Below are 17,885 nucleotides of genomic sequence, written 5' to 3'. Positions count from 1 at the left end.
TATTTATATTGTGATTTTTTTCTATTAAAAAAATAGGATATTTAGATGACAATGATGGTAATCACTTCCTGACACGTCTGTAATGTGTCTTGCAATCTTGACATAAAAGAGTGGTGGTGTCTTTTATAGTTGTCACGCATTTGTGTTTGTATCTTTGACATGTAAAAAGGTGATACAACCTTTGTCACTATATACTTGACAGGGGTTCAAATGTACATAAGGCAACCAATGACCAAAAGTTTCCTAATTAGGCACAACATGGGTCAACCTAGAGATTAAACGATTCACAGCTCCTTAAGCGCAAAGCTGAGAGGTATGATTGCTTGGGAAGATCGAAGATTGGACAATTCACACCCCTCAAGTACTAAGTCAAAAGGTATAAGTGCTTGGGAGGGTTGGTTCATAGTAACTAAATGGGTTCACAATCTCTCCAACCCCTTAAAAGAAAAATGTTTGTAATACCAAACATAAAATAATCATTTTATATTTTTTCATATTGAAAATATTAAATAGGTTATATTTAATATTCTCTAACTAATATATTTAATATTCATAAAAATTGATTTACTTAAATCTAACTTATAAAAAATGAAATGAAAAGCTAAAAGTTATAACTTTTTTTATTATTATATTGATACAAAGTATTTATCGTAAAAAAAAATAATTAATCTTTATTAATAATCATAAGCACTCACACAAAATAAATATTTTATTTTTAATATAATTTATTTCATATATTTAATTTGTATCTTAAAACTGTATCACTTAATTAAAAAATATGAACTGTTATCCCTTGGATTAACCAGATAAAAGTCAGATAAATGAAAATAATAACTAAATTTGAATATGATTTTAAAAATAAATCCAATCAATCAATGTGCTGCAAATACGGGTATGATGGCCCAATTAATGAGGTGGCATAAATAAATGCGATTTGACAAGTATCCTCCATGTACATAATATCTACATGTACCAGATATGATTAATTAAAATTCAATGATGTACGTTTTCATTGTTTTTTAAAATTATCGAGTATTGATATGCTCTTTTTTTAATTTTCTGAAGATATTTTAATAGATTTAAGAGTAACCAGTAAATTTTCATAGAGTTATGTAATATTTTATGGTATGAATCCATCACATTTAGAAAGAGAATAAACGTTTTAATATAAAGAAGATATCTCTTTATCTAACAAAATATACCTAAGCCAATATGATGAATTGTTTTTTTTTAAATCTTATACCAAATCAAGTTATTATTAGAGCTTGGTACTATTAGAGGAAATTATAATGGGGTTGGTTCTAGTAGAAGGAATTCATCCCTTACGATGTGAAGAACGAAAGTTTAAATTTTCATTGGAAGGGTGCCCACATTTAATACCTAGTCATACTTTGAACGGATTATCTTCGAAGAAGGATACTTATAAGAAATTAAAAATATTAGTAGAAAATGGTTAATTCTACAACCATAAAAAGTGCATGACCACGATTTAATTTTAAAGAAGCTTACTTCACGCATAGGTACTCCGAATACGTGGTTTGAATAAAATAAGATATTCTATGAACTCGTCCTTGTGTGTGTATCTTTTGACGCTAAGGTTTTGATACCAAACATAAAGAAGTAATAAATATAACAAAAAGTGAAAACATTTTTACCCCATAAAACTTAAATGAAAGAACGATAAGATGAGAAATGTAGAAAAGAATTTAGTTAATGTTGATAAAAAGAAAGATTGATACAATCTCGAAAAAAGAAAACCTGAAAACTTTATAATGCAATAACGTTTTAGCACCAGGAGAGTATGAAGTTCACTTTGCCTTGCATCTTTATAATCGAATATTTATAGAAAGAAGATTATGAAGTCTTGAGATGTTCCCTTGATCTCTTACCATATGTGATTTTGACATTCGGGAATCGGAATTCTATGATTCTAAATTTTGATTATGGGCATGGGATGCGGTTTTTCATGTGATTCTAAGTCTTGGTGATGAGACATTGGGTCTGATATGTAGTTTTCGTATGATTCAAAGTCTCGGAATTTTGTTTCATATGATTCTAAATTTTGTAATGTTATTATCTTGTATCAGGTTTTTAAATTACTCCTCTTTGTTGTTAGTCATCTGTCTATTATTCAAAATGCAAACGTTGATCAATTGCATATCCTCATTTGATTGGATATACTCACTATTAGATTCCACCTTTTCATTTTCTTCTTCTTGGCGTCGTGTGTTTTTGTGTGTTTTATGTAGACATATAGTCTGTTTTAATCTTTTTAAAATGTCCTTTGGTGAGGTGGTTGAGGTTAAAGAAAACATTAATTTGGATTTGTATTTAAGAAACAATGCTTCATTCTAATATTGAATCCTTGTTTTTTTTTTTATGTTGAGGTGATTTTTGAAGTCATTCTCTTACTTTTTCTTTGGTGAGCATTTTCAAGTCAAATTTGACCCATCCTTTTACCTTTATTGATTATAGCATTGTACCGAATATTGGACATCTAAATCTTGAAGGATCTTGACAATAGTATAATCCCAAGATATAATCCAATTAATACTTGACTTGCAACAAAAGAAACATGGATATATCCTAAGATAAAATTACTATTTTTCTTTGAAAGGTTGATAGGTGGTTTCGGCATAAGTTTTGTTATTGATCCAAAGTCATATAACCATTCAATGAACCATTTTGAAAATTTTAATGAAATTCCTCTCTTGAACCATAAGAATGAAGTGTGTTGGTCAAGCTTATAGTAAAGCATGTTGTATCAGACATAACAATAATCTTGATAATTATAGAGTTGGAAATTAGAGGATCATGAGAAGTATAAGATAATGTATGGATTGTTTGTAATCTTGGAGTTAAGAATTTAAGAATCTTGACTTTTGAATATATAATTTGCCCGTCTTCATTGGCATTGTGAGTGATCTTTATGGAATTAGTGTAAATAAGGATGAATTCATAGAATCGATCTCCAACTTTTCAAAGGATCTTGGCAAGGATATTGCCATAATTGAGCAAAAATATACTGTGCGATTTTTCTAGGAATCATTCCCTTCCAAGTTACAAGGATGAGAAATGGGGGGCAGTCTGATTTTTCGTACAAAGATGTTCAGGTTTTTGAGGTTTTGGGGAGACAAGGTAAGAAGGTTTGACAGGGTACTGTGATATCGTAGGGTGATAATTTTATTGTAAGACAGAACTACAAGATTTTTTATGGGTAATGGTGGCCCTTGTTGAACAATTTGAGCAAATGAATTGACTATAGGAACCCGTTTAAATGAGTTGAGTTACCAATTCACATAGTTAATTCATCCCAATGCAACCCATTAACCCTGACAAGTCAACAATGGATTGGGTTGAGTTAACCCATCAAATTCAGATTTACACTTTTTTTAATTTTAAAATTAAAATATTTGAATGATTTATTATACTACTAGGATAATTCAGTTAGATTTTCTGTGTAGTTTATGTATATATTACAGTAGTTTTTTTTTTTTTTACTTTTTATATTTTTTTATTGCCTTAATTAAATTTTTCATACTTTAAAAAAATAAACTGTTTTTAGAATACTATTTAACATCCATTATTTTCAATTAAATACCTGGAAAAAAATATTTTTCAATTTATTACTTGTCGTTAGTCTTATTTCGTTCATTAAATAATAATGTGATAGACAGAGTATCATGTTATCATGTCTTATCATTGATACTTCATTATTACATTATCACCTTCAACGTGATAATGACGTGTTATTGGTTAGACTTGATAATGTAAAACTTCATATGTCACATCATCACTTGATGGAAGAGAACTAATGACATGTAATAAATTAGAATATAAAAAAAATTCAGATAATTATTTGATAAGAAATGAAATTTTATGTAATAATATGAAAACAACTTATTTTTTAGATATGAAAAACATATTTAAATCATATATAATTAGTGATGATATGATAATGAAATGTTAGTGATAAGAAGTGATAACATGATACTTTATCTGTCATGTTATCACTTAACAGACTGAGACTACCGACTAACCACAAGTAGTAAATTGAAACATAAATTTTTTTTCGATACTTAATTGAAAAAAAATGAATATTAGATAATAATATAAAAATAACTTATTTTTCAGGTATGAAAAACTTAATTAAACAATAATTTTTTGGGGGAACTCAACCCAACAAAAATTAGGTTAAGATTTTGAACTCCATGAAAAACAAGTTTAACCCAACCCAGCTGTTAGTGGGTTAAGGACAAGTTGAGTTAAGTTAACTCATTTGATATTGGTGATATTGATAATTTGTAGACAGGCAATTCTTAATGTTATTGAATCAGATTATGAAGTGGTAGTTTTAAAGGTCCTCCTTTATTGATTTTTGTTCTTTTTTATTTTTCACTCATTCGTTTCCTTAAAAAAAATTGAGTAAGAAAACTAGGTAATGAATTTTTCTCTCTTTTAATGTATAAAATAATTTCAAAATCAAAGCAAGATAATAAAGCTTGTCATCATGTAAAAAAAATTGTTTAGGAACAAGGTTGTAACATCATTTTGAAGAACATCGAGAGATAAAAAAACTTGTGTTGAGTAAATAATCTAAAATCTTGTAATTCGAGAAGTATTAATAAAATCTCTCTTGTAAAAGTAGAGTACTTTTATTGGGTAGGATGTTAGATACCTAAATGATGTTTGTTCTTTTGAAGAATTAGAAAGAACTTATTTTAAGAGACTCCTATATCCAAATTCTGGGAATAAAGTTAATCCTTAAAATTACAAAAATGTTATTTTTGTTTCTAAAACTGTCAAACTACCAAAATGACCTATGTTGATAATTTCAAGACTTAAAACATACTTTTACAATTTTGGTTGATGGCTGTAATTTCAAGGATTAATGGGATTGTAATACTCTTCATATTATAATTGCGGGTTCATCACAGCTTCTGGTTTAATTGAACTAAAAAGGCATACCTGGGAGAAAAGTGAGTGTATCGCAAGTCAAATATAGAAAAGGGATCAAGAACTCTACTCTAGATTCTAAGCCACGTGCAAATAATGGGTCTGGTCACCAATTAATTTTTCAGCCTAATTTGCTCCAAACCTTAAGTGGAGACAAGACACTACTACAACCAGGGCATGGCAATTGACAGATACTACTAAATATGGCAGCCTCTGGTACATTACTAAACAAGAAGAAAAATAAAGTAAATACTGTTATGAGCATTTCTTCGGATATACCAAACATGAATGATGACGATATAGTTATTAGACAGCTGTGAATTTTGGAAGATGAAAGAAGAGCAAGAATGTTTCTAGCCTTGGATGCTAATCTGAAAAAGAAATGGTCATTGAATAAGCTTTGTTCAGTTTGATTTATTAATTATAATGGCGTAGTTCATCTGATGAGTCGGGTTTCATAAATTCTTTTCAACTTTATTCAAAGAAAACTGTAACCTGTTTTGACCTTTGAACTCTTTAACATAATCGAAGATACAATTATGCATTGGTAATCTTTGTCAACATCAAGACGAGAGTTATTGGCTTTGAATTTCCTTCGGTTCAGAGTTATGAAATGTGATTAAAGTTATACATTCAAGCTTTTATAAGCCTATAAAAGATATCCTTCAGTTCAAGACTGTATCACCGAGGGGGGGAAATTACAAATGAAGAATTTGTTAAGTAATGAACAGAAGTTTTTTTTTTTTTTTTGAAAGGCTGAACATAGTTTCTCTTCATATAGAAAAATTGAAATCCGAAGGTTATTCTTTTCGGGCTTCTTGAATATTCTATGATAGTTAATTAGTTACATAAACTTTACTCACACATTTAAGCAAACACATTAAATAACTGTACAACAACAACAACAACAACATCTTATCCCACTAGGTGGGGTCGGCTACATGGATCAACTTCCGCCATAATGTTCTATCAAGTACCATACTTCTATCCAAATCATTAAGTTCGAGATCCTTCTTGATAACCTCTCTTATAGTCTTTTTGGGTCTTTCTCTGTCTCGAATTGTTTGTCTTCTCTCCATCTGGTCTACTCTCCTCACTACAGAGTCTACCGGTCTTCTCTCTACATGCCCAAACCACCTAAGTCTATTTTCCACCATCTTCTCTACAATAGGCGCTACTCCAACCCTCTCTCTAATAGCTCTGTTTCTAATTTTATCCTGTCGAGTCTTACCACACATCCACCGCAACATCCTCATCTCCGCTACACCTACTTTAATCTCATGTTGGCTCTTGACCGCCCAACATTCTGTGCCGTACAAAATCGCCGGTCTTACCGCAGTCCGATAAAACTTTCCCTTTAGCTTGATCGGTACCTTTGCATCACATAACACCCCCGATGCTTTTCTCCATTTCATCCATTTTGGAGAATCCACATTAATTGATTAGTTCCTTTAATATGCCTGACTTTGATCTTGTAATTTCATTAGCAAGATTGATACGAGATAAAAGACTAATGGGGCATGAAGGAAAGAGTTACGTTGCTTTTGTCTCAAGTGGAACGTGAAAATATAAAAATTCTGCAGCAGTAAATATGAAACTTCTGCGTCTAAGAATCTCAACGCCTAAGCAGTAAACATGAGGCTTTCCAACCTTCACTCGAACAGCAGATATTTCTTTATGATTTGTGATAGTAATTGCAATTTTTTGGGCCAGAGACTCCAGAAGGTTGTGAGGTGAGCCTTCAAGAACTTCCTTAGCTATACTGCATCACCAATTATTGATATGTTAATAAGATTACAGCTACTACATTAGCAAATTAGCAATATGAAGAGCGCCACTGACAGTTTATTCAATCAAACGATGAAAGCAGAACAAAGACGTGCTGAAGTTGTTGGTGGCTCACTCATATATTTCTTCTGTGTAACAAACGGTATCTGATAAGTGATCAGATTTGCCAGCTGCTTTGAGATCCATCCAAGCATCTATATCTATGAAGAACTTCTGGCCCAGCGTCCTTTCTTCGGGCTTTGCTCCATGAAAACCATGGAATGACAATCCCCATAGCATGAGTTTGTCTCCCCATGTCAGTGCATCAGATTCCATTTTTGCTGAAATCAATGACAAGTAGAAATGCAAAGGCGTATTTAGTATTAAAAATCAAATCAAATATAACAAGTGCCTTTGTTAAATATAACCATCACTAAAAACTCTAAAAAGTAAAACTCTGATTCACAAAAGGAACTTCTTGATTTATTAATCCTCCTCATATTGATTTCATATAATAAACGCATGCAACAAAAAAGGAGGAAACAATACATGACGAGGCAGTAAATCAAAGCAACAACAAAATTGAAGTATAAAACTTGTACATCAATAATTTTCCAGCTGCAATTCAATTAGTGTCCAACAGAATATGCTTTAGCAGATAATCAAGACAGAAACATTGAATCTTGACTTGCTCAGTATTATACACAAGCACACCATGCACATTTGTGTCCAGAAAGTAGTCTGTAAACTATACAACAGTGTATAAATATAAAATAAAAACATGAGTTCTCATCATCAGACCACGCTTTCCAAAATGTGATTTCATTTGGCACCTCTTAGCTATTAGTTGAATCACAGGTTCAGTACCTCAAAAAAATTGTTTGTCTGAACTTTATACAACCATATACCAATCCACCCATCTCAACCAACCAACCAACCAGAGAAAACAAGGATTCTCCATCTCCTAGCCCAACAGAAACTAAACAAAAAAAGAATCCCTCCTTGAGATTCTCTCATATCCACTTCCAACCAAGGTTTTAAAAAACAGTCTGTGACCACAATTTCAACTGCAACGTCAAGGTTTTTGTAGTCATCACAGCTGCAATTATAGTTGTATCGGCCACAATGGTTCACAATTTTCTGTGACATCAAGAATTGCAACAAATTTCTGTGATTATTTTTTAACAAGAATGATTGAATATCAAAAACTTATTATGCTAAATCCCATTTTTTTTTTAAAACAAGTTGAGGGGGTAGGTGTAGTTGATATAAAGGAAGTAATAAATTGGGGTTTATCATGACCGATGCTTCGGGCTTCCGGAATACAATGAGATCGGGTTTGAAAGGTTTTAAATCGATTGATAAATCAAATTCCAATATCTTGATTTCTAACGGCAATGCATCGTGAACCTCTGTATATATAGTCTGCTAATACACAACCAACTAATGTATGTATCCAAATTCTTTCCGGCATCATTCAATTTTAGGTATTCACCGAAACCCTCGAATGGTACCACAATCCTTGAGATGTTTTAGCTTACATTCCTATTAATGTAATTTCCATTACAGATGGCCACAACAACTACAACTGCAATTTAAAACCTTGCTTCCAACCAAACCAAAATTCCAAAATCTCTCACACATACCTGATACACAAAATGCTAAACGTATACAGTTTTATTTGTAATAAATGGAAACAAAATTCATACGGATAATTGCACATCATTACGGTGAGCAAAGAATAAAGGCATGAACTGTGGATAGTTGCTTCAAAAGAAATTATCACACCTTGGAGAAGGACAACTAAATTGTTCACATGGATAAACAGTCGAATTTTAAACCAGAAAAATAAGATATCGTGGGAGGTATAAAGACAGTCCAAGCACAATTTCTACTACTACTAAGTTTAAGTTCTCTAATCTATATACTTGAAACTCAGGATAAAATCACTTGCATGCAATCACTACCCATTCCAACACAAAATGAAGAATAAGAAGATGATGACCTCTGGAGCTCGTAGGGATGTGGAATGCAGCATCCAAATGAAAGAGACCCAAATAATTTTGAAGTTACTTTTACTTTAAGTATACGCTGTAATTTTTACCCCTTTATTACTTTCAAAAACATTAATGAAACGAACATTTTTTTAAAAGTTAATTGGTAATAGCAACTTCACCTCATTGGTTAGTTTTTCGTTACAATCTATGCTAATTACATTTGTACAGAAACCCTTTCAAAAGTTTAAAAAGGAAACATAGAAAATCATTTTGTTAGATTTGAGTCTAATTCAAGAAATATTTCGAAAAATTCTACTAAACATATTAACTTAATTTTTCAATCTTATTAAAAAATAAAAACAGAAAATAAATAAACCAAATAGCACCAATTAGAAAATGGGTAATCGAGACAATTTATAAAAAATGTAGTTACACTCTAACTCCTAATCCATATCATCAAACGCCCTAACCTGAATAGAACACAAATTTCTAAATCGCTGAAATAATAAATAAATCTGGGGAAAAGAAAGAAATGTAGGTGATAAAAAGAGTAGAGGACTTGTTTATAATTAAAAGACAAGGAGAAGAACGTGTTAAGCAATAGTGAATTGGTAATTATGTTTAAATTCAATTGAAATCGAAATTCACACACGTGCATATTATTAGATAGAAGAGGCATTGGCAATTAGTGAGAGATGGAAGGAACTCACATCATTAGTGGAAAAAATATCTCTAAATAATATCATCAAATATAATTACTAATTAAATTATTTAATTTGATATAACATAAAATTATATAAAATTACAAGGAAAGCAATAATTTGATACATAAAACAAATATTAATTCATTAAAATTATAAGATTATAATAATAATTTAAAATATTTATTACATTAAAATAACTGAGACGGGACAAAACCCAGCATACCTGGTTCCATTCCATTCCCAAACCTGACTTTCTAAATCAAGAAAAATCCAATCCCCATCCCGATCAACTCGATTTTTTTTTTCATCAAAGTCGGAGGGTCTGGATCAGTTCCCAAAAATAAAACCATAAAAATTTCTCACGCATTTCAGTTTCAAATATTGCTAATGCAACACTCACAAACATGCGAGTAAAAAATTGGAAGTACAAATATATCGGCATTTCCCTACCGAAGATAGGAAATGTATAGCATTAACTGAACAAGTCAGACGTACAACTTGAAACGGGAACTTTTGGCCTAACTGAAGAGCAATAAGAAAAATGGGATGAACCACGGAGGCAAAAAATGTGTAATTTTCCATATCTAATATGATCATGGTTTAAAAAGAACCCAAGCTACATCTGCTTAAAAAATTGGTTAAATATTTTCAGGATGCATATGTACATGTCCCACATATGTAATAATCTATCCTCTGGGTTTAAAAATTGAAGTCCTACCTTCTTTTACCTGTAGCTTCTAAAAGCTGTACAATATTAAGTTCTTTGCATTTCTCTTCACTTGTCTCCGTAAAACCCTACCGGTACCGCGTAAGCAGCAATTTTGAGGAAATCAGACAATTGTATGTATAGGCAAAAGGTCTGAAAAGCCTCAAGCATCCCATGCTGCTATCACTAATTACACAATTGCATCTAAAATTTTCATCTAAATTTTCCTGTAGAAAAGAACATAGGCAGCAGGAGTCTTTATCATGTCCTCACTAACAGATTCGACCCTGCTGTCATCAAAATCATACCATTTATCATAGCCATACTGCAAGGGGAAAAAAAAGTTGAATAAGCGTAATTATAACGAATATAATATTGTATCAAGAGATTTAGTTAAAGCAAATAACCCGAAAAACACTAAGATTGTATCAACTAAAAAAATACATAAATCAATAAGGATGTCAAATTAAAACTAATATTATATGGAAAACTTATGTGCCATAGCATCCTCGGGAACAAACTACTAAAAACTAAACTACAAAAACATATTTCACCCTCTCCGTTAGTCTGTCAAAGCTCTCTTACTTCCCACTGGCCTCGCATATCATAACATTGTTTGCCACTGACCCCTTAATATCTAACATATTTCATTTTTTACTTTTTAGTGATAATCACAAACACTTTACGCCCTGAGTTTAAATATTTGAATTAAAAATAGTAGAAAAAGGAAATTTAGGTAATTATTAGTAAAAACAGAACATAAAAACAAACAAATGTCTTCTCAAACCAATCAAGCTTAGTTTTTCTATGGATAAATAATTAACCCCTAATATTATAAAAAAAATTGAGAAGAATGCATTCTAATGTTTTAACAGAGCAAGAGACATTACAAATTGTGAGGTACTTACACGGACAAATGCTGTATAGTGACCTCCTCCTAACCCTCCATAATGACAACTAATTGCATATAACACATAGCGGTTGGAAGACTGGCTATTCCCGTGGGCTACATATGTTGATAAGTCCAGATCATTAATTGGGAAATCAACAAATGTTTCCAGCTTGTTCTTGAAGTAGCGGCTGTATGAGAACCTCTTCAAATGAACAACAAGAATTTCAGGCAATCTCCAAAGATCTAGTTTCTTATATGCTTGCTGAGGTTCTTTGCAGTGAGGACAGTACCTTGCGCGCACCAAATTGCAATATCAAACATCAGAAAGACATTGATCTTGATTAACATATTAAACATGCTGACTAATAGTATTGAAGATATAATGTTCTCAAAACAAAAAGAAAATGTCTTAAAAGATAAAATAACAGACTAGATATATCATATATCAACTAACCACATGTCTTCTGGCCCAAGAGGTTCCTCTTTCAAGAAGGCTTCAAGGCACTTGTAAATAGAAACTGATTCTTGCATTCTCTTGGCAAATAGCTGGGGCTTGAAAACCTCAGGCAATGAGTCAAGCAGGTATGTATCATACATTTTAAGCATCTTATCCGACCACAAGACAACTACCACAGGCAGCTTTCCAGGCAATGTTGTGACTTGTGGTAATGGTTTTTTCACTATTATCTTCGCCCTCTCTATTCCTTGTAAGTAGAATTCAAAGGCAGTTGAAGAATGAATGCCATCCTCTGTTCCACTGTTTGAGTCTGCATCATTTCCTATTGCTGCAGAGTTAGTAGCATCACCCAATTCATCATCTTCACTTACTCTTTTATTAACACCATCATTCTTATCATACTCATGTAATACATCTTCAGTGCGCATCAGAAATGGATTGATTAACTTCAGAAACTCCTTTTGAACATCATCATATCCACAGGAAATACTGGACCACCTTGTAACAAGCGGAATACCAAACAACCTGTTTTCAAACCTCTCCTTCCCAAAACTGTAATACATGATAGATAGACATAAATTTAGTGCACCAAATAAAATCACAAAGGTATTAAGGTAAGAAAATTGAGAAACAACCAACAGAATAACTTCAAAAACATACTCATCTACCCAATACACGTGACATTTAACACCAAAATTTGCCTATGTAACCATTTCAGAAACAAAAATTATTGCACAAGTCCTGAAAAATGTGTATGTTTTATACTAAAGGCATACAAGCCCAACTTGTATAAATCAATCATATTAGCAACCTGAGACAAAGAGGTAGGTTGTTTGGGTATTTGCAAAATGTTATGATGACAGAATCTAAAGTTCTTTTTTATTCAAATTCTGTAGTGACAAATGTGAAATTATTAGATGCTTTAGTAGTAATGTGCTCCCAACATTTGAGGTCACGGCATGATGGCCACAGTGGGATTAGTATGAATTTCAGGTCGTGGGATACACAATAATTATTCATGATATACAGGTAAGAGTATTGTAGGGATGAAACTGAAACAAATTACTTCTCTGTAAGGAATGGAATGGGAGTATAGAAAAACTTACTTTTCCGCCAAACGTTCATGCAAAAAAACAACCAAGGGACTAGGCTCATTACACTTCTGCATTCGGTAAGCGACAAGTTTGTCCTGATCTCTAATTTCAACTAACAAATCAGATGGATCCTCGAATACTCGAAAAATTTTATTCCTGTATATCTGTATAAACTCCATCAAGTCATAATTTTAATAAGAATACACACAAAAAAAGTGTTTGCATTAGATAAATTATAGTTAAAACACCTCAATAACGTTTTATTCAATTTCTAACTTTTGCAACATACCTCAGCCACCAAGAGGGTTTCATCATCTCTCAGAGAACAAGAAGTACTTAATGCCCCAATAAGATCCTTAAGTGTTCCACTTTCAGGCACTGTTACCGTAATTGTGGAAGGCGATGTTATCCCATCAGTGCTTATGACCGTCAAAGTCATGGTCCGTATCGTAGTAGAAGGTAAAGGCAGAGATAGATACATAAAAGGGTCAAATGTGATTGAAACCTTCTTGCAAATAGGGCAAACCAATGTCGACCGAAATTGACCCTACAAGATAATGGAACAAAGTATAGTATTGTTATAGCTTCCTAATTACCGTATTGCTTTTATTTCTTTAAAAAAACTAAAGAAATAATTGTTTTAAACTCATTCATTGTGGTTGTCAACCAGTCAATAAAAAATGAGCTCAGTGGCAACTAGTAGCCAGTTCACCATAACAATATTATGCCAACTGCTTCAATAAATAATCTCATAATCTGATATACAACAAATTAAAATATCTCTTTGAGATATCTATTTGATTGATTCCATCAAAAGTTCTAATGCATCTCTGGTACAAAAAACATAGAGGGTACTGAACCCAAAAATTATGTTAAAAATCTATAATGAGATTCTCACATCACGAGGAGGGGGGTTCCTATAAGACTCACTTGGCACAAATCAACTACTATGGAGTCATTGCGAGCAAGGTGATTTCGCCAATACTCTTCTGCCACTTCTTCATCTGGACGACCATCTGCATCCTTAACTTCATGATATGGTTTGCGTTTTACACGATTAAGGTCTTCATGCAATCCATCCAACAAAAAAGCAAGAAGTTCCTGCATGCCAGAAACTTCAATGTTTTATAAAATTATTTCCTCTCATCAAAACAAAGGAAAATTCATCAATGATAAGAGATGCTCATGGAAACCAGAATTTTTTAATGCATATTTTGCATTATAAATACTACTATTATTAATAGTATAAAAAGATGAAGGTATTAACTTGAGAGTCATGCTGGCTATAACCACTAAATTGAGGAGCAAAATTAGCTAGTTTCATCTTGAACGTTCTTGGTGCAATGGGCGCTGCTCCAGGAACCCACAGCTTTCTAAGCAAGTCTCCAAAAGCTAGAGCAAGTTCTCCCTGAAAAATATTTTTACAAAAAAAAGAAAAAGAGAAAAACAAAAAAAAGTAAATCAATAAATAATATTACAAAATAAAAAATAAAATAAAAAAACTGTTTAGAAATGAGATTACATTACTTATAAAACAGAAAATAAATAGCATACATTCATTCCCAACGGATTTTCATAATTTATCTCTTTACAGTAATCTCCAAGGAAAAAATCAACAAGTTTTGGGGTATGAGCTAAACACTGAATGGCACTATTCATAAAACATGTATTTCCAAGATTCTGTAATCCTGTTAAGCCCAAAGATTGAATTGCTCTACAGCTACTGCCTCGAAAATGGTTGGTCGCTGATATGCAGGGGATCACATTGTCGGTGCTTCCATTCATTATAACAGAGCCACTATGTGAACATTCCGTCTGAGACCTATCTAAAATCATTTCATTGCCCCCATTACCCCCTACAGAATCTGGAAGTCCATGAACTTGTAACTCCAGAACTACCTGAATAGACATGGAGCACCAGAAAGCTATAAACAGACAGAAATAATAGATAGAGATATTAAAAACAAATGTGAAAAAAGTTCAAAGTTATCAGGTGCATGGATTGATTCCAATATCCCACCATCAATTATCAAACATCTAGATCCTTCCTAGACCACCACAAAATTGATATTTCTATAGAAAATTATATCAAAAGAAAACAGAGAAAAATAATGGATCACTGATAACTGCAAAAGAAGGCCCACGAGGAAGCTTAGATGCGCGCTTAACGCGAAAGCTCGCGCTAAGCGCAAGGTCAACGTGAAAAATAAGCTACCTTAGACCTGTAAAAGGAATAGGAAGCAGAAGGAAAATACACACTGCGTCTTAGAGCTATCCAAAGTCTGAGCCTATCCCTTAGGAAAAACCCTCCTCCTTAGCCATTTTCCTTTTTCTTGCTATTAGTAGTCCCTTCTTTCATTACCCCTTTTTGTTTATATTATTCTTCTATGTGCTTTTCTGTTATTATAGTCTGATCATTCATATAATGTTTAAAAAGTAATGCATTGAAAAATGATTATTTTCTAAAGAACCGAGAAAAGGTATTTGAATAAATTCATTACTAGAAATAGATTGACATTTATTTTGCCCAAGAATTTTTGCATTTCTTATCTTAATATGGTGTGTTAATTTATATCTGCAAATAAATTTGGGGGAAAATGATAAATAAACTAGGTCCTTCATGCTGGAAACCAAAAATATGATAATTCAGTAGACACAGGTGAAAACAGGGATTTCATTAATTAGAGAAAATCTACTACATTATATTATAAGTAATTTTGGCATACTAGACCCCAACATTATTGCATTCTAACTTTATCTTTTCGCATTTAAACTATTATTTATTTTTCTTGTTATCTTCTTTTCTTTTACTCCCAATTTTCACACTTACAATTCATTTTCTCTTCTACTTCTTCTCATTGCTTAATAATTGGGTTAGAATCACTAAAGTACAACCAAAGTCCTCGTGGATTCGATACTTGAACTTCCATTTTAATCTTTACTACTTGTGATAAAATTGATACACTTGCCAATCTATTAACAATCACCAACTACCTCTTTTCCAAGTTGACCAGGAGAATCGTTTGGCAATCTAGATTTGTCATTCAAGAAGAACTGGGTTGTCTGTCCTGAAAAGTCCCAAATGTGCACCTGCAACATCAATAAAATATAAATATATGTAACCAACGTATGATAGAAATTAGAAACCTATAAACAAAATAAAATCAATAGATAGCTAACTTACAGGGTTATATGTAGAATTGAAAATGTCACAAGCTTTATCATAGAAGTCAGCCACATTTTCCTGAAATCATGCCACTTATCAACAATCCCAGCAACAGGAGTACTGTTTATCCAAATCTACTTTATATAAAATAGAAAATACAATTTGAGCAACAAGCAAATCATTAATTCAACCTTTTGGCTTATCTTTGCTACCAGTGAACTGGTTTCCCATGAAACAAATATCTTAACTTGCAAAGGGAACAAATCTGGCAAACTTTCCTCTTCATATGGGATGCTTCCAAAATCTTTCACTGCATTATTAAAATCATTATACCTACAAGAGAGTGAGATGAATGATGAATCAACTTTCTACTTCTGCAAACAATATGTTCTTACAAGAAACATCTAGAAATATTTTCTAACTTGAAATGGAAATAAATCAGGCAGAAGATCTTTCATCAGTAGACTTAGAATATCGTCCATTGCTGTTAAAAACATTATGCCAGTGGAAAAGCAACAATAAAATATAAATCACTGTTAAATTGCTATAATTTTTTTTTGGTGAAATGTTAAATTGCTATAATATACGCAGAGAATGATTGAGAGAAGAATAAAAGCACTGTGGCTTCCCATTCTGATTAAGACCTGATTGTGGTGCGTTTAATGTCACATTGGCATTAAAAAAAAAGGCAAGCAAACTGAGTGGGATACTCCTAGCAAAGTCCATGGCTCATTTACTGCACTCTGTTGTTCTTGTAACCATTTCTGTCAACTGTCAACATCATATGATAATAACCCACAGGCGGAATTGGAGGAAAAGATTTATTAGCACCACACCACCATCCAATCCTTAAATAATTCTCAACCACTTCATTTTTTTAGGTTTAGTATTTGCTTACCAGCTGCCAAGGCTAGTGCAAGTGAAGTAATGAAAACTATTTGGCCTATGCAGTTCCTAGTGTAGACTTAATAGTTAGTATCAGACACGCACTTAATAGAGCAGGCACATCCTGGGGGACACGTGTTTGGGCCTTATGGATGGAGACTGCATCCATAGAGCTGCATTTACAACAAGAGCATGGTGGCACAGCCCTTCTGTGCTTAACCTTGTAAGGTTAGAACTTGCAACCCCTTAACATGGACTTGGAAACAAAGAAGACATTATTTCATGACTCTCATACCTCCCAACTGCCCAATGGAATTCCTCAATAAGACAAACAATTATCTAGACTACCCCATTACCTATTTTGCAACCCTATTATTATTATTATTATTATTATTATTATTATTATTATTATTATTATGGTGACTCACCTCTTGAGAGCACGCAACCAAAGTCCCTCGGGAACCAAGGCATACTGACGGGCAGAAACCCCAATGTTGTTGTGTGGTTCCTCTTCCTTCCTGAGATGAAGCAAAATCTCGGAGTCGGAATCGGAATTGCATGACACCGTATAAAGCACTGCGTCTCCTCGATCACCTTCGTTTTCCGCTTCCAGCCACCAGGTGTAGGGGAGGAGGTAGAGGCGCTCGAGGGCGGCGAAATCGCGGTCGCGGTGGTGGTCTTGGTCTTGGAGGAAGCGGCGGTGGGGACGGTAGGGGGAGGAATCGAAGTCGTCGGAGAAGTAATCAGAGAAGAGGTTGTCCATGGCGGGTAGTATTTGGGAGAGTAGGAAGCGAGCGAGGAACTTGCAGAGATGAAGGAGATAGGAGAGAGAAACAAGAGCGAGAAAACGGGTCGGTTTCGGAAACAACCCACGCAAACGGACCAGTCTCTCGGATAAACGGGTCATAGAATAGAAATCCCTTTTCTTCGCTACGTCAAATGCAACATCATCATCATCACGTTTTAAACAATCACACTTCTTAATTCTTTGCTTGCACCGAGTTGCACCCTTTTCTTTTCAAAAAAAAAAAAAAACTGAATGGTAATAATGGTTAATCTCTTCAGATTTCTCCTAATCTTTCTATAAATATTGCTTTGTGATATGAAAATGAAACTCAAAAGAATTATCCCGAAATGCTACTATTAAAGTGCATTGATTAGTATAAGATAAGATGAATCCACATGTGAAAAGGATGTTCAAATTATTTTTGTGTTTTTCATTTTTAAAATGAGTCAACATAAGATATTTATACTATATTTT

The 17,885-nt window shown here is 32.9% G+C and overlaps 2 protein-coding genes across 2 annotated transcripts; both read right to left on the bottom strand.

Annotated features, from left to right (window-relative positions):
• Window positions 1-6,374: 6,374 nt before the first annotated feature.
• Window positions 6,375-8,815, bottom strand: LOC114399768 (dihydroneopterin aldolase 2-like). Its single transcript, XM_028361985.1, has 3 exons — window positions 8,729-8,815; window positions 6,860-7,064; window positions 6,375-6,718 (listed from the first exon to the last, which is right to left on the bottom strand). Exons 2-3 carry the CDS (start codon window positions 7,057-7,059, stop codon window positions 6,490-6,492), a joined length of 429 nt encoding a protein of 142 aa, XP_028217786.1. The 5' UTR covers window positions 7,060-7,064; window positions 8,729-8,815; the 3' UTR covers window positions 6,375-6,489.
• Window positions 8,816-9,855: 1,040 nt separating this feature from the next.
• On the bottom strand, window positions 9,856-17,638 carry LOC114400603 (ubiquitin carboxyl-terminal hydrolase 8-like). Its single transcript, XM_028363130.1, has 12 exons — window positions 17,053-17,638; window positions 15,931-16,072; window positions 15,758-15,817; window positions 15,568-15,663; window positions 14,128-14,472; window positions 13,841-13,981; window positions 13,504-13,674; window positions 12,863-13,120; window positions 12,586-12,737; window positions 11,477-12,031; window positions 11,039-11,312; window positions 9,856-10,455 (listed from the first exon to the last, which is right to left on the bottom strand). The coding sequence occupies exons 1-12, from the start codon at window positions 17,529-17,531 to the stop codon at window positions 10,348-10,350; spliced, it is 2,781 nt and encodes a 926-aa protein (XP_028218931.1). The 5' UTR covers window positions 17,532-17,638; the 3' UTR covers window positions 9,856-10,347.
• Between the last annotated feature and the right edge of the window lie 247 nt (window positions 17,639-17,885).

The sequence above is a fragment of the Glycine soja genome, chromosome 19 (genome assembly GCF_004193775.1).
Source record: "Glycine soja cultivar W05 chromosome 19, ASM419377v2, whole genome shotgun sequence".
Taxonomy (NCBI): domain Eukaryota; kingdom Viridiplantae; phylum Streptophyta; class Magnoliopsida; order Fabales; family Fabaceae; genus Glycine; species Glycine soja.
This window is presented reverse-complemented; position numbering and strand designations above follow the sequence as displayed.

What these genes read in the sequence shown, in the direction of transcription:
- LOC114400603 (XM_028363130.1), bottom strand. Translation starts at nt 17,531, where the DNA reads ATGACCCGTTTATCCGAGAGACTGGTCCGTTTGCGTGGGTTGTTTCCG. An exon ending in TGGTTGCGTGCTCTCAAGAG is followed by an intron (nt 16,073 to 17,052) that starts GTGAGTCACCAT and finishes ACTCTCTTGTAG; the next exon opens with GTATAATGATTTTAATAATG. An exon ending in ATAGCCAGCATGACTCTCAA is followed by an intron (nt 13,675 to 13,840) that starts GTTAATACCTTC and finishes TCTGGCATGCAG; the next exon opens with GAACTTCTTGCTTTTTTGTT.
- LOC114399768 (XM_028361985.1), bottom strand. Translation starts at nt 7,059, where the DNA reads ATGGAATCTGATGCACTGACATGGGGAGACAAACTCATGCTATGGGGA. An exon ending in TACACAGAAGAAATATATGA is followed by an intron (nt 6,719 to 6,859) that starts GTGAGCCACCAA and finishes TTGGTGATGCAG; the next exon opens with TATAGCTAAGGAAGTTCTTG.